General features: G+C 36.8%; 1 protein-coding gene across 2 annotated transcripts in view; it reads right to left on the reverse strand.

Moving 5' to 3' along the window:
* Positions 1-320: 320 nt before the first annotated feature.
* Positions 321-17566, reverse strand: part of ldb2a (LIM domain binding 2a) — a 74069-nt gene continuing 56823 nt past the window's right edge. The window contains exons 5-9 of one of the 2 annotated variants that reach the window (XM_079838619.1): positions 16584-16667; positions 14805-14928; positions 11832-11885; positions 11036-11169; positions 321-2277 (exon numbers count right to left, since the gene is read on the reverse strand). In XM_079838619.1, coding sequence (XP_079694745.1) covers positions 2047-2277; positions 11036-11169; positions 11832-11885; positions 14805-14928; positions 16584-16667 — 627 coding nt within the window. In that variant the 3' untranslated portion in view covers positions 321-2046. Of the gene's footprint in view, positions 2278-11029; positions 11170-11831; positions 11886-14804; positions 14929-16583; positions 16668-17566 lie in introns of both variants that reach the window. The other variant, XM_079838618.1, reaches the window with a different exon arrangement.

Genomic DNA, 17566 nt, shown 5'->3' on the forward strand with positions numbered 1-17566 from the left:
CTGAAAATGGATAAATGTATACATTTATAAATGCATAAAAAATATAAATTGATATGTATGTATATTTAAACATTTATAAATGTGCAAAAAAACAAACAAAAAACCAAGCAGGAATATCAATGAAGTAAAATTACTGAGTGCTTAGTGTGTGATAATATTGAACACAGGGTGGCGCTTTTGAGACCTTTATGTTACAAGAGGGGCAGAACGAAGAGTGGGGATTTATTTTATTCCCTGGCTGTTGTCAAAAATGAAATCAAGAGCAATACAAAAAATATGTTGGACAAAGTAAACATTGAGTAAGAGGGGGCAGGAATATTGATGCAAAAAGTTTTGTAAGCACAATTTATTGGCACACAAAATGGCAAAGCATACATACAAGATTTTGGATATGACACAAAAAAAAATCACCTCTGCTAAATATTTTACAAACTGTGCAGAGTTTCAATAATACAAGGTTTAAATGGTGGTTGGCTGATATTGTGTCTTGTCATTTTGTTGGTTTTGGAAATATCCCAGGCATTGAGATAATATTCAGGAAATACATTTTGCCATAAAGCACAGAAACAAAGAAACGAATTAAAGAAGAAATATTTGGCTCTTTGTCATCATCATCATCATCCTCATCATCATCATCGTCGTCGCAATCTTCCTTTCAATCATTAAAGCACACTGTCTGCAACTATTAAAGGGACTTACAAATCCAATGTACAGTATATGGAAAAAAGAGGGACTTTTGTAAAAACAAAGCGTGTATCTAGCTACATAAATTACATAAAGCTGTATGAAAGTGACCACATAACTTGCTAAAAGGGCATTGCATTTTTTAGAATGATTTTTAGAAAAAAAGGCTGTTTTTATACATATTAAAAGCAGTGTGAAGCTTGACAATGAATGTTATTTCAACTCATTCAAAGCTAATGAACAGAATATTTGTGGCTGGATTTACAGTAATCTGTATTTAACGTTCTCATTTCTCAGTAGGGTGTTCATTCCAGAGTATGAAATCCATTATATTCAGAAAGACAAAAAAGTACATCAAGCTTTGATGACTTCAATGGCATCAAATAAAGTAGAATGCATTTTTATTGTCAAAGTCAAAAGACCCTGGTTACTGTGCTCTCAAATTGATAACCCAAGTCCAGCAGGACCTCAAAAGTCTGGGAATAAACATGTTGCCGATTTCTAAATGTCATGCAGAAACATATCATATTCCATTCTGAAAATAAGTCAATACACAGAGAGACGAAAGATGAACAAAAAAATATGCTTTTCATATGTGCCTTCCTGCCAAAACAATAACTCCTAATCATTATGGTACAGTACGAGGAGAACACATAATAACCACAAATTATTAAAATAACACTAACTCTGAAATCAAATAGGAATTTTTGAATTAAAGCACAATCTGTAAATGGTAACCGCGAATGCTTTTTCTTCTATACAAGCGGTCTTTGTTAATACAGTCTGTTGTGTTGAAGAAACGCAAGGCGGTTCACTTTTAATTGAAAGCAGAGTGAAAAAGACAATAGCCAAACGAATTTCCAATAAAAATGCAAATGTTCAGGGATTGGTCTCGGTGGATGCCTCTGCAGTTCCAGTCTCCAGTTAGAAGACAACCAACATGACCATCTCTTCAGCAATTGGTTGACGTCGAGTGAGTCACTATGGAGATGTGTGATGAACTGCGAGACAGACAGTAGATTTTTTGAATACATTGATTATTGGGCTAAAATTGTCCCAAATTCAGGTCTCTGTTCATTCAGATTGCTCATTCAGCCTTGATAAAGTCAAGTTCCTCCAAGAGTCACATTTCTTGCACTGCTTTGTAGCCTAGCTAGATGATAAAAAAAAAAAATCCAGTGAGCAAACATTGTTGCCAAAGTTTGGTCAGAGAAGTTCTTAAATGTTACCCGAAATACGGAGTGGAACCATCAGTTTCTGGTGAGAATGGATGACATCATTAACACCATGACATGGAATTTACATCATCGAGGGTAAAAAGTGAGGTCAGAGAGAGAGACAGGGCGTTGCGCATGTTGTCTCCTACTGAGAGGGCTGTGAGGCCGTACTCTCCGGCTTGCTGTCCTGCCCTGTGGGCGGCTTGCTGTTCCAGGGACTGTTGTTTCCAAGCGCCGGCGAGCTTGTGAAGTCGTCGTCATCGTCCAGACCGTTGGTGGCGTCGTATTGTGTGTTTTCTAGCCGTGTGATCAGACGCTCGTCCTCATCGCCAAACTCCCCGCCCATCAGAGTGGGCTCACCAACCACCATCACATCCTGCAATAAATACAGTTATACAGTCAAAAAATGGGTAAAAGAACAGCGATAATAAAGAGGTACGTTTTACGAGTATCATGCTGGTCAAGAAACTTTGGGTATAGATGAAGAAAAGACATCTGTAACAGAAACTAGTTGAAGGAATAATTGTGGACAAAACAGACCCTGGCGTACATTAATCAACACTATAAATGTTGGACGGTAAGGACCAGTTTCCCTAACCCTGAAAAAAATTCATCAGGAATTGTAATCATAAATATAATGATATAATTACTAATATAAAATAATTATATAAAAATAATGTATTAAATATAGTATATAAAAATATATTAAATAAAATATATAGAAATTACCAAGATATTATCCAGTAATTTTACGGACATTTCCGTTAATCCTAAAACACAATGCAATAAAGTTCAAAATTTAAAATACAGGTAAAACACCTGTAAAAACAAATATGGAAAATTAATACAGTACATTGTGACCTATGTTTACGATTTTTTTAGAGAGTGTGTGTATATATACATATATATATATATACACATACACTGCTCGTGCTCGGCCAAAAAAAAAGTCGCTGGATCGTTTGGATTTAAATAGGCAAATCCTTAAGAGTCAATGACTGGATCATTATTGCAGTGAGTTTTGTGTTTCTAGCATGTTATATGTTTGGCAACAGTTCTATTAGCCCTAATTGAGGGAGTGTGTAGCTTTTGATTCACCGCATTTATTTTCATCAAGAGGTGCATTCATTTTTGGTCAAGATCTTGTACTGCCAATGCAAAAGTCCAGCACTCTGTAAAGTCTCCTTCAGCACATCCCAAAGACTTTCAATGAATTTAAGGATTGGACTGGAGGTGCCAATTCATGTGTGGAAATGATTCTTCATGCTCCCTCCCAACCATTCTTTCACAGTTTGAGCCTGATGAATCTTGACATTGTCATCCTGGAATATGGCCATGTGTCTTCCTACATGGTTGTTTAAGAAATGAAAAGATACACACTCCATCAATTAGGGTTGGAAGAACTGTTGGCAAACATATAACATGCTAGACACATAAAAATCACTGCAAATATTTAGGTGTTTATCTGACTAGAGAACTAAACACATTATATGAGGCTAATTATAGTAAGATTAATCAAGCTATACAAAAGGATTTGACAAAATGGGCAAGGATCTAAGTTCAAGGATAGAGGTGATAAAAATGAACGTGTTGCCCAGATTATTGTACTTATTCATTTCACTGCCAATTTGTATACCAAATACTCAATTTGGTAAATGGGATAAACAAGTGAGTAGATTTATTTGGAAGGGGGCAAGACCAAGGGTAAAGCTCAAAACTCAACAGCTAGAGAAAAAAAGAGCAGGACTTGCTCTTCCAAATTTTAAAGAATATTTCCTAGCTGCTCAGTTGCGATATATAGTTTATTGGTGTTCATCAGAATATTACTCCAAATGGAAACACATTGAGCTTAACTATGGAGCATGCCAACCACAAACAAGACTGGGTGAGAAAACATCTACCCAACCGATAGAACCAAATCCTATAGTAGACAACAATTAAGATCTGGTGGGATTTAGTGAATAAATACAAAACGGAGGGGAAATGCAAATTGTTGATCTGGCCATTGTACTCTCCAAAATTCAGAAGTGGTCAGATGGATAGAACATTTACAAGATGGACTGACAAGGGAATCACTGCAGTGTGTACATTAATAGATGGGAAAAAGTTTAAATCTTTTGAAAATTTGAAAAGGGAATTTGACCTGGAAAACAAAGATGGGAAGCAGAACTGCAGCAGAAACTGTCAGAGAATGATTGGCATTCGATCTGTCTTCTGCAACACACTTCTACTAGCTCCAAACAATGGAGAGATTTTGGCTGGAAGAATCTGGTGAGACACCCCACATTAAAAGTAAACAGTTAAAAATCCCCCAACAGTGTTGGAGAATCTGCGGGGATGTCAATGTCAATCATTCCCAAGTATTTTGGACATGTACAAGAGTTCGCCCCTATTGGCAATCTATTGTAACAGAAATGGAGAAAACTTTGGGTCACAAAATACAGAATGATCCACAGACTCTGTATTTAGGCCTGTTAACTAAAGATGTTATTGGAGGGGAAGACGTTTACCTATTCAAAGTGATGCTGATAACAAGTACGAAAGTTATAACGAGGAACTGGTTAAAAAGTGAGCCTTTGAGAGTGGACCAATGGAGGAATATCATGGAGGAAATCTTTGCAATGGAAAAAATGACTTAAGTCCATTTCCACCATCGTAGTTTACATTTATGTGTTTCCAGTCTCAGGTCATATTATGTAACTCACTGAAATGTATGAAACAAATGGGAGACTTGTATCTGTAGTACCCTACCAGTTGTTATTTTGTTCTTTGTGAAAATTAAAAAATGCAAAAATAAAAAGTAATAAAAAAACAAATCACTGCAATAATGACCCAATCATTGACTCTTAAGCATTTGCCAATTTAAATCCAAACAGCAACTTTTTGGGGGGTCAGGCACTGTGTAAACAGTGTGTATAAATTAAAAAAACATTAAAATATTAAATATTAATATTCAATATTAAAATTTTGCAATCAATTGTGTGATTAATTAGTTAAATTTACAGCTGGCCAATCATCATACCTGGACATTTGTTCTAGTACAGCAGAAGTCTTTACTTTCTCTCTCTCTCTAGTTGAAATCTCAGGCTCAACTGATCAGTTAACTGGAGCAAACGCTTCGTTGATCATGTGTGTCGACACGCTGCAGCACAGGAGCTCTTTATCTTTACCTGTCTGCCTTTCTGTCTACTCATCCTCCATCTATGTATGATTGCCAACCGTCCCGTATAATAATACAGAATTGTGTCATATTTAAGGGAACAAAATATTAGATCCATATGGGACAGAACAACATCAGCATACAGCACATGAGTGAGCAAACACAGATGAGACACATGGATGGAAACTCAAAAAAGATTTGCCTTATAGGTGACGAAAGAGTCCAACAGATAATTAGCATCCGGGAAGATTTGCATTTAGCACGGTTATAGTAGACTGCATTCATATCGTCTGCATTCGTTTTGCTGAGACATATTAATATGGCCAAGTGTAAATGTGCATTTCAAATCAGACAGCAATCCAATCGATCAAAATGCCAAGTGACTAACTGAAAATAGGCTGACAAAATCACTGCTGCAAGAAGAAAGAGTGCACATGGAAAAAGTATGTTATTGTATTGTTATTAATGTTATTTTTTTTATACCTTATTTTATAATATGTTATATATGTTATTTTTAGCACCTTTATTGTGCTTTATATGTGCATTTTTTGCCCACTGGATTTGTTGCTTTTAATTAAAATGTTTAAAATACATTTTAAAATAAATTTCGTTTTAATATTTCCACAGGATTTGTTGCTTTTAATTAAAATAAATGTATCTAAAATACATAGCATTAAAAAAGTTTCTAATGAACTATTTATGCACAGTCAAATTCTCCAGTGTTATAATTTGGGCAAAGCTAAACTGAAATGTGTGTAGTAGTGTGTGACGCTTTAGTACAGCATTAAAATTAATTTATTTTTTACAACAGGCGCAATGAAATTGAATGTCAGTGAGCCTATTAATCAATGTGATTGCATTTCAAATGCAGTTTAGCATTTAATTCAAATTTTTTCAAATGGCAACTGTGCTATCCAGAAACTGAGAGTAGCCCAAGAAACACTTTAAAATGAGGTCAATTCATAACATTAGCTAATGTAACAATCAACTAACAATGAACTTTACATCATTTATTATGTTGGTTAAGGATATTTCCGGCATACAATCCATTCAAAAGTATGGGGTTGGTACGAATTTTGCTTTCCAGAGAAGTCTCTCTGAAAAGGCTGCATTTATTTGATCAAAAATACAGTAAAACAGCTATAGTGTGAAATATTAATACAATTTTAAAATGGAATTTATTCGTGTGATGGCAAAGCTGAATTGTCAGCAGCCATTAGTCCAGTCTTCAGTGTCATATGATGCTTCAGAAATCATTCTAATATCCTGATTTTGGTGCTCAAGAAACATTATTTTTTTATTATGATCAATGTTGAAAACAGTTGTGGTGCTGTGGAAACCATGATACATTTTTGATGAATATAAAGTTTAAACAGTTTGATTTGAAAAATAAATCTTTTGTAACATAAATGTTTTGCCGTCACTTTTGATCAATTTAACGCATCCTTTCTGAGTAAAAGTGATAAATAAAAGTATTAATTCAATAATAAATAAAATCTTACAAATCCCAAACTTTTTGAACGGTAGTGCATGTAATATTAATAATTCATTACATTTATATAGTGCTTTTCTGGGTACTCAAAGCGCTTTACATATAGAAGGGGGGAATCTCCTCAACCACCACCAAATGTGCAGGTTCCACCCGGATGATGCGACGGCAGCCATATTGCGCCAGAACGCTTATTGGTGGAGAGGAGACAGAGTGATGAAGCAATCAGTATATGGGGATTATTTGGCCAGGATGCCGGGGTTACACCCCGACTCTTTTTCCAAAGGACATCCTGGGATTTTTAATGACCACAGAGCATCAGGAATTCGGTTTAACGTCTCATCCGAAGGACGATATACATTTTTAACATTTCAAGCCATATGAATTATAGTAAATGTATAAATTAGCATTATTCTAGATTAATAAATGAAATAAAATAGTTCAATGTTGATATGATGCATTATCTAATGTTAACCAAATGAACCTTAAAAGTAAAGTGCACCTTGTTTTCCAGTTAATTTCCTGGTTTCCAGATGTGAGAGTCCTCGTACCCTTCTCCTGCTCACTTTGCATATCCTGTCTCTTGATTCCGCTCTTTTACTGTTGCATCTCTGTTTATTTGAGCGAAGACTCTCGTGTCGTCTCGTGAGGGATTTGGCCGAGACCCCAGAGTCACTGTCAGTCCTTCCCACCCCTCAGCTTCTTAATTACGCTCATTCATTAAGGTGGGCTTTTTGACTAAATAACAATATCCACACACTGATTTGTCAATTTGCATAGCTAATTAAGTCATTAGCTGAAATGTTACCGATTAGAAAAAAATGAACGGCGCTTGCCAACGAGCCTTGAATTTGCCATCTGTTTTTGAACGGCAACTGTCGCCCTGCAGTCTGGGTTTTAAACCAGGGGCCAGGATCACAAACGTTAACACACACACACACACACACACACACACACACACACACACACACACACACACACACACACACACACACACACACACACACACACACACACAGACGTGCTCACGCAACCTACAGGTTTCCAGCTGGTGGTTTGACGAAGAGCTCTAATTGCTATCAAATGGAAAGGCTGTCCAGTGCTCTTGTCTAATTAGATGTAGCCTGTGGCTAAACCCACACTGAGCAGCCCACAGCTAAACAAACAGACTACCTGCCTACCCTAAATGAATGATCCCAAACTGGCTCCGCATCCCCTGGAACTGAGCTTGAGGTGCACAGAAAGCCCTCATTTGAGCAGGACATTTTTTAAGACTGGAGAAAATGACAATCCATTCACATATCCAGGCATGTTACACATGCATGACTGTCTAACTTGTTATTATACTATTGAAATTATAATTTCAGGCCAAAAAGATGACCACAAGAGGGCACTGTTGTAATACTGTTGAATACAAGCCCCCCCCCCCCCTTCTCCCCGGTGATCACATGATCAGCTCATTGTGATTAGGCTCACGTAGGAGGCCGATCAGGCAGCGTGCGATGACTGCACAGACAAAGCCAAGTGGCAACGCTACATATGTAGCCAGCGTGTCCCTCTCTACGACACACGGCGACATTGCTTACAATGAGGCTCGCTGCTTCAAATGGGGAGTAAAATGAAGAGTGTTTTGACACACACCCGTATGACCACACACACACAGGATCTATATGATAATGAGGGCTGGCACAGAGCCAATTGCTCACACCAACAATTTTCTCACTGCTTGTATGAATGTGTCTGGTGCCCTTAAAGTGATGGACACTGGCTAGATACAAGCAGGACAAGATATATGCAATTAGAGTTACCCACACACACACACATAATAATATATATATATATATATATATATATATATATATATATATATATATATATATATATATATATATATATATATATATATATATATATATATATATATATATATATATATATATATATATATTATATATATATCTCATACAAATTTTATATGGTCATAGGTCATATACATAAATATATCATGGAATTAAATTATATCATACAGATCAGGGCTGTTATTGTTAACTAAATCTAAAAAGATGAAATAAAATAAATATAAACATTATATGAAAAGCCTACACTTAAAAAATAAAATGAAATAATTAGAAAATAGAAATATATATAAAAAACTAAGAAAAATCACAAAAAATTCAAAGCAAAATTACTATTGTATCAAGCCTTCATTTTAATGTTATATATATATATATATATATATATATATATATATATATATATATATATATATATATTTCTTAATTTTGTTTATTTCTTTAAATGAAGGCTTGATACAATTTTTTTTGGGAGAATTCTTCTTGTAATGAAAAAACAAAACCATAGTTTGTACTGAAATTTTTAGGCTGTGCCATCAGAGCATGTGAACAAACTGCTCTGGGTTTGACAGACTGAGCAGGAACACGAGAGTGTCTCTTCTCTCTAATCTCCTCTATGGCATTCATGTATCCAATTGTCCCTGAACTCCAGGGGAAAAGCCACACACTACAAATCCCATCATCCATCTGCAAACAAATTTACCGCCTCACAATACCACTCCCCAAAAACAGCTTTAGCACTCGTGTGTTGCGTGTTTGACCCTGCAGTGTGCAAACTGGGAGAACACATCAACCACCAGAGTAATGCCTGAAGAGGAAGCCTGGGGGATAAAGAGGCACTCTGGGATAAATGCCTCTGAATCGGGGTTAAACACTGTAAGTGGGTAATATAGGAATTGAAAATGAGGGCTAAGGAGTCTCTCTCTGTGAAGGTGCTGAGGGTGTATTTACTTTGGCATTGGAATTGATGCTTTATATTTGTGTCATGGCCCAAAACTCAAACCATTAAAAAAATAATATCACATTACTATAACATGTCACAACAACACTGTAATGTGTCATTAGTTGTGAATCAATACAGATAAGATACAGTTTAAAGGAAAGCTCACCAAGAAAAAAAAGAAAAAAAAAAGATCTGTCATTCACTCACAAAGATGCTGTTCCAAACCTTTATGACTTTCTTCCGTGGAACAATGGTTCTTGTCACTTAACAAATGGATCACTGAATCAGTGAGTTGAATTTGAGAACCGTGTGGACTGAGTCAGATTTATAAACAATTATTTAATTCTGGTTTTATCAAATGAATCAGTAGATTCACTGAAAAGATTTGTCTCAAAAGATTAGTTTATGAATCAGACGTTTCTACTTTTCACATGAATGTGGCAAGGAGAGCTATGGCGAATGGCAAGAATATTTATATAGCGCAGAAATCATATGGACTGCTTGTATGATACTTTTTTGGTGCGTTTTATGTCATTTTGGAACTTGACGGCCCTAGTCAACATTATTTTTCATTGTATGTGTATACACACACATACATACACGCACACACATGCGTTGTTTTCATGTATTATGGAGACTTTCCATAGACATAATGATTTTTATACTGTACAAACTGTAGCCTGTATTCTATCCCTTACACTAACTATAACCCTAAATCTAACCATCACAGAATATTTCTGCCTTAATACATTTTTTTAAATGATACACATCATTTAGTATGATTTATAATCTGTTTTCCTCATGGGACGCAAAAAAGTGTCCCCACAAGGACAAGGATTTCAGATATTGACAACTTTGTGGGGACATTTTGTCGGTCCTGGAGGGCCACTGTCCTGCAGAGTTTAGCTCTTACGTGCCTCAACACTTGTCTGGAAGTTTCTAGTATGCCTAATAAGACCTTGATTAGCTGGTTCAGGTGTGCTTAATCGGGGTTGGAGCTAAACTTTGCAGGACAGTGGCCCTCCAGGATCATGATTGGACACCCCTGCCTTACACTAACCCAACCCCTAAACCTATATATATATATATATATATATATATATATATATGTGTGTGTGTGTGTGTGTGTGTGTGTGTGTGTGTGTGTGTGTGTGTGTGTGTGTGTGTGTGTGTGTGTGTGTGTAAATATTAGGCTATAAATTTAGCATTTCTTTGAAACTGGCATCAGATATTGAAAATAAGAAAAACTAAAGAGGTTTTCTTACTACTAAAAAGCTGAAAGAAAAACAAATAAATAAAGACTTGAAGTTCACCTTTTGTATTGTACGGTAGAAACGAAAGTCATATGGCTTTTGAATAACGTGGGAGAGTAAAAATGACAGAACTTTTCATTATTGAGTGAACTATTAAGCACAGGTCACAGTGAGATAATGGAATAAGCTCTTGTCAAACTGTCGCTGTGAATCAAAACTACAAGCGGCACTTTATATGTGTTTTGACAGCATAATCATAATCATATCCTTAGGAAAGCAATCTGAGCAAAATTGCATTAATGTTTTGGATGGTTACAATATGTGTGTGTGTGTGTGTGTGTGTGTGTGTGTGTGTGTGTGTGTGTGTGTGTGTGTGTGTGTGTGTGTGTGTGTGTGTGTGTGTGTGTAAATAAAAAGATTTGATGCTTACAGGTACCTGGCTGGTCAGATTGAAGTTGTTGGCAGGGCTGCGTTTCTTGCCGCCAGCGTTGTTGCCTAGGCTACTGTTAGACGCACTGCTGGCGGAGTTCTTCCTCTTTCTTCTCTTGGTCGTGGTCTGTCGAGTGGGCTCTGCTCTCCAACAAACACACAAGCAGGAAGAGAGACGCACACACAGAGGAGAATATTAATAAAAGACAAAGGCACACATCCACACTCACAAACATGCCACAATGCGAGTGCATGCACATGGAGGAAGAAAAAAAGACCTTTCCAACATATAAGCGCACACAAACACATATGGGCGAATTCACAGGGATAGATAAACAAATGCATCATGCTTTTTTCTATTTTTTTTTTCTTTTTGAGAGAGAGAATCAAAGAGCGTTCAAACATCTCCCAAGACATGCACTAGTAAGAAAGAACCTCTGCTTTCATTTGCATAAATGCTCAACAGTGCGCACTGCAGTCTCTGCTGCCATGCATGCATGCTTTTATCATTAAAGTCTAAATGCTGTTTACTTTCATTAAAATTAGATTACTAATTTGTGGTTTATGTAACAAATTTATGTAACCTGTTTTAAAATACCTTTTAATGGAGAAACTAAACAATTTTGATAAAGTTTTAGCAAATATAACATTTTCTGTCAAACAAATTGCCTATTTATAGTGACTATTGAAATATCCACCCGTAATATCTCTCTTTTTATGCTGAGCATTCATGATTCAAACAGAGAACACATGTATTTCATGGGTTTCCATTAAGACAGACTGATTCAGAAGATGAGAAGTACCTTTTTTGTGATTTGAGGGGAAAATTTCCGTTTTGAAGTTCTGTGGATGTCCAGCTGAAATCATACCCAAAGCAAGATTTATTTTTCAGATAATACTTATAATAAATTAAGTAGTTATGCATATCCAAGACCAGAAGACATATGCAACTGTAAATGGCAAGACTTTTTCTTTGTTGTTGTTGAAATATATACATATATAAATTTCATTGAAAAAGGAGTGGGTCTCAATCGCCCATGCAGAAATCTTTATCATAAATTAGTTCACAGACATTTTTGTATCATTTTGTATAACAATACATGTTTATTTAGCATCAAATCAGCATATTAGAATGATTTCTGAAGGATCGTGTGACATTGAAGACTGCAGTAATGATGCTGAAAATTCAGCTTTACAGGAATAAATAATATTTAAATACATTTGAACAGAAATAAATAAAATTTAAAACAGAAATGATAAAATGTGTCATACTATTTCACAATATTACTGTTTTTACCGTTTCTTTCGGTGAGCGTAAGAGACTTCTTTCAAAAACATAAAAAAAAAAAAATCCAAACCCCAAACTATATACGGTATATATACAACGATCAGGCATAACATTATGATCACCTACCTAATATTGTGTTGGTCCCCCTATTGAATATTTAATATTGAAAGATGCCACAGCCAGCAGGGAACACTGTTTCTATGAAAGGGTGTACAATGTACATGGTCTACAACAATGCTTATGTAGGTGGTACGTGTCAAAAGTAACATCCACATGGATGGCAGGACCCAAGGTTTCCCAGCAGAACATTGCCCAAAGCATCACACTTTCGGCGGTGGACAGGGGTCAGCATGGGCACCCTGACTGGTCTGCGGCTATGCAGCCCCATACGCAACAAACTGCAATGCACTGTGTATTCTGACACCTTTCTATCAGAACCAGCATAACTTCTTGATCAATTTGAGCTATAGTAGCTCGTCTGTTTGATCGGACCACACGAGCCAGCCTTCACTCCCCACGTGCATCAATGACCATGTCACCGTTTCACCACTGTTCCTTCCTTGGACCACTTTTTGATAGATACTGACCACTGCAGACTGGGGACACCCCACAAGAGCTGCAGTTTTGGAGATGCTCTGACCCAGTCGTCTAGCCATCACAATTTGACCCTTGTCAGACTCGCTTAAATCCTTACGCTTGCCTAATTTTCCAGCTTCTATCACATCAACTTTGAGGACAAAATGTTCACTTGCTGCCTAATATATCCCACCCACTAAGATAATCAGTGTTATTCACTTCACTTCATAATGTTATGCCTGATCGGTGTATATAAATTAAAGTTAGCTAATGTTGTAAAGAATGTTCTGTACAGCCATGTATTGTTATTATATTAATTTAATTTCAGTATAACAATCAAAATACTTGGCACATTGTTAGTCATTAATGTAAATTTGAATACAATAATGCCTAAAAATGAAATGCGTTTTAGAGGTTCTTTCTAACCACTCCCAGGGAGATGTTTTCACATTATTTCTGTATGAAAAATGATTTATAATAATTAAGTCATATACAATAATAAACAGACCGTAGAAGGACATCCGTTTTGGCTTTCTGAAGAAGAAGAACCTTTATTTTTGTATGTTTATCAGTGCAAGTGTGTGAATGACGTACTAAAAGGCAATTATTTCCACGCATACACATATACATGCGGAAAAAAGGGCCAAAAAACTTATCAGTGAATAAAGGCAACCTTCTTTCCTTCCTGTTCCTGAACACAAACGCTCTCCAGATTTTCAAAGAATGGGAGGAAAGAGGGAAGCAAAGCTAATAAGGAAACGACAATTACAGAAGATCCACTTCCATACGGATTGTGAGAAGGCCAGTGCTGACGACTAACGAGTGGACGGGGGTCGTACAGGGTTTCATCCACAGGGAGCGGATGAAGGATGTGTTTTCAGTCTCATACATGTCATGCTGTCACTGTTTAAATCATATTGTATACGTAAACCGTTTCTATGTTCTAAAGACAAGTTTAAATCTTTGTTATTGATTGATTTGACCCCCTGAGGAACATGTAAGAGACATACAAAGGCATCAAACACAAGAGATATCTACTGATCTCTAATCCCTATTGATGTCATCTGAGTTTTTAGAAGAGATATGTGAAAAAAGAGAATGCCTATTATAAAATGTCACAGACTTGTGACCATCCTGTTCCATTAGACACAGTAGCCCCAAAAATATAGGGACAATTAAAGGGACTATTTGCCACACATATATATATATATATTTGTACTTTTTGATGCTAAGAACCCCTACATTTAATAACCCTAACCCTAATATAAAAGGCAACTATATAATTAGATGCATAAAGACCCATTTATACTGAAATATGAAAAATATTTTTTTTATCAACATGTAAAATGTTATCTGGAAGTTGACACTTTTTGATGTATCTGTCTCTCAATAGAATACAAAACTGTGATTAATCTCATAATACTATTAATAATTTTTCTGAAATATACAGTACATTCTGGGACAAATACATCACATATAATATATAATCATACATACTTAATAAAAATGTATTATTTATTAATAAATACTTTTTAATTAATACATTTTATCTGCTTAAATGAATTGGATTTAAATTAAGACACTAATAAGCGCTTTAAATACACCCAAACAATGCTATGACATTGATACATTTTTAAGTTTGGTTTAAGTGTCCACATACATTTTGGGGTCACTTTAAAACTAGCAGGATGTCTGTTCTAGTATTATATACAGTCAATAATGATGAAGAGGTCCACCTAACCCCAGAATTTCTACTCGTTCTCCCTGATAGGTCCCACCGAAGAGCTGAATTATAGCTTACTTCACCAAAGACCATGACGTTAAATACACACATCCGTAAAGATCAGATCAGAGCACAAATTACTGCCGTTAGGAGCATCCCATAATACAGTGGATAGAGATTTGCTGTTACCTGGAGGGGCCACCATTCTTTGCCACTTCTGGAACAGACAGGTCTTTAGACAGTCTCTCGGGCTAAGGTTGTAGGTCTTGTGTCGAGACATTAGCTCTTGCATCGGCTCCAGAATGACACACAACTGGAAGAAACACACATAAACATACACATGAAACATCATCAGTTACTGTCAGTTTATCCATTTGAAAGATTTAACAGTATTATCATTTAAATCACACAGCGGGTGGCCTGAAATTCACACGGATACGCACACACACACACACAAATCATTTCCCACTGACAGGATTGTATCCCAACGCTGCTGTATCCTCTCACTTCCACAGGTCCAGGGAAACAATCTCTGGATCCGGGCCCACAGAGCGGGGCTATTTCTAGTCTGAATGCGAGGAAACCTACAAGCTTCCTTGTCCATCTCGCCGGACAGTGGTCTTATTGCGTCCGAGCACAGGAAACATCCTCAGTGTGGATCTACTGATAAACATGCTGAAACAAATGCAGGTTTTTCAAGCGACGCTAATGAGTCACTTTTACGAGGTATTTTTACAGCAAGCCAATGCAAGGATCGTGAGAAATTTCCCCAGCGAGAGGAAAAATGATCTTGTTTACGGGAATTACAGTGCACTGCGAAAATCCCTGAGGTTGACCCCTCAATTATGAATGATTTTTTTTTTCAGAGCCGGTACATATGACAGTATATACTATATATACGGTATATATACAATACATGATGGTTTACTATATGCACCATGGGCGACTATGTGCAGTGAAGAATGCAGTGTACAAAAACACTCTGTCCTGTCCAAAAGGGTTAAAAAAAAACCCACAGGTGCAGATTTGGCTAAGGGCGCACGGATTTGCTGTTACAAGAGCTGTGTATAATCCAAATTTAATTCACAATTCGGCTTAGGCTTCAACGATGCATTTTAACTCTGCGTTTATAAGTGAGACTGTGCGTTTAAGGTGAGCAACATCAACTGAGAAAGACAAACTCAGTGGGAGAAAAAAACGGCTGTACCGAAAACCTTGAAAGGGCCTTTTTTTCCTTGCTTCTCCCAGCAGCTCGCGATAAACAAGTTTATGTTTTTTGCTGTGCTCGAGCTCAGCGCAGAGAGAGACCCACAATGCCGCACCTCAAACGGGAACGCTCATTAATGTTATGCTAATTCCCTCTATCCAATTCATTTTCTCTCCCTCTCTTGTTCTCACATTTGCAAAACGGAGCTGTCACTCACAATGAAATGACGAGAATAAACAAAGCAGCCACGAAGCTGGCAAATAAATTCTGAGCAGTTCTCACACACACACACACACACACACACACACACACACACACACACACACACACACACACACACACACACACACAGACACCATTTACATATATTTTTACATTACATTTTTCAATATGCACAGTCTAAGTATAACAGTAACATACAAAAATGAAAAGGAATTACCATGTTTTATTACCAGGGTAATATCATGGTTTTTTGGACACAAAACATGGTGTACTGTACAGCAGTGGTTCTCAACCTTTTTGACTTGAAGGCATCCTGTTGTCCAACATAATATTCAAAGCCCCCACCCCCATATTATGTATGTATGTATGTATGTATGTATGTATGTATGTATGTATGTATGTATGTATGTATGTATGTATGTATGGATGGATGGATGGATGTATGTATGGATGTATGGATGGATGGATAATGGACCATGGTATCTCCACAATACCTTTTTGTTAGGGAGATTGAACAAAATAATTTTTGTTCTGCTTACCCTGAGGTAGTTGAGGGTGAAGTTGGTCAATCCCATGCGGGTGATGTTTTTCGAGAGCTGCTCCAGGACTTGAGGATCTTGTGCCTGTAGGTGGACAAAAAAAGAACCTTATCACTTAATACAACTCCCCCAAAATCCACACGTTATTGACCAAAAGCAACACATATGGCTTTTCTCATGCTTTATTTATGAGACCCTGGATGTGACCACATATTCACAGTTACATTCAGATCTTTACTTTGAATATCTGAGGGGCGAGGATTGGGGGAGATGTGTCTCTCTCTCTGTGTCTATGGTGGTTGTAACACTGGATGAGCTGCTATTTCTGTGTGCTGGAGAGATTCAAGTGATGCAATTTATCTGAATCACTGTGATTACACTGAATACATTTTTGATTCAGATTTGGGGCATTGAATCAGGAGTGTGCTGCAGCTGCTAATTAATATTGATTGACTAAATGCAAATTGAAATGTCAGTGCATTTCACTATGAATTACAAACTAATGCTGTTTTTGTACTTGCTGGTAAATTATTGACCAGATTCATCAAGGTAAATTGTGTTAAGCAGCATGGGATCAAGCAGCATGGGAACATCAGCCAATCATTGAGCTCATGTCACCTGATTGGTTGGCGCAGCGTAAACTAGCAAAGTATAGAGCAGGGGTATTCAATTAAAGTTCCAAGAGGTCTGGGGCCTGTACCATGATGGTAGTTTAACAAACTCAGGGTTACAGGATTAGTTTTGAGTTGACAAAACCAAACCAATCTATTCAGGCTTTGTTGGTCCCATGATGCTGATCATCAGCTTTCTCTGTCAACTCAGGCTTTGATCCTGAGTTTAGGAGTTTAGCTGTGACATCAGCAGTGAACAGCCAATCACATGCTGTGGATCAGTAAAACTGAGATTCACTTCTCACGAGAGAAGCAACGTGATTAACTTCACTCTTCTGCAGAATATACATGATTGAAAAATATTAAGAATTG

Source organism: Gobio gobio (genome assembly GCF_949357685.1).
Source record: "Gobio gobio genome assembly, chromosome: 16".
NCBI lineage: Eukaryota > Metazoa > Chordata > Actinopteri > Cypriniformes > Gobionidae > Gobio > Gobio gobio.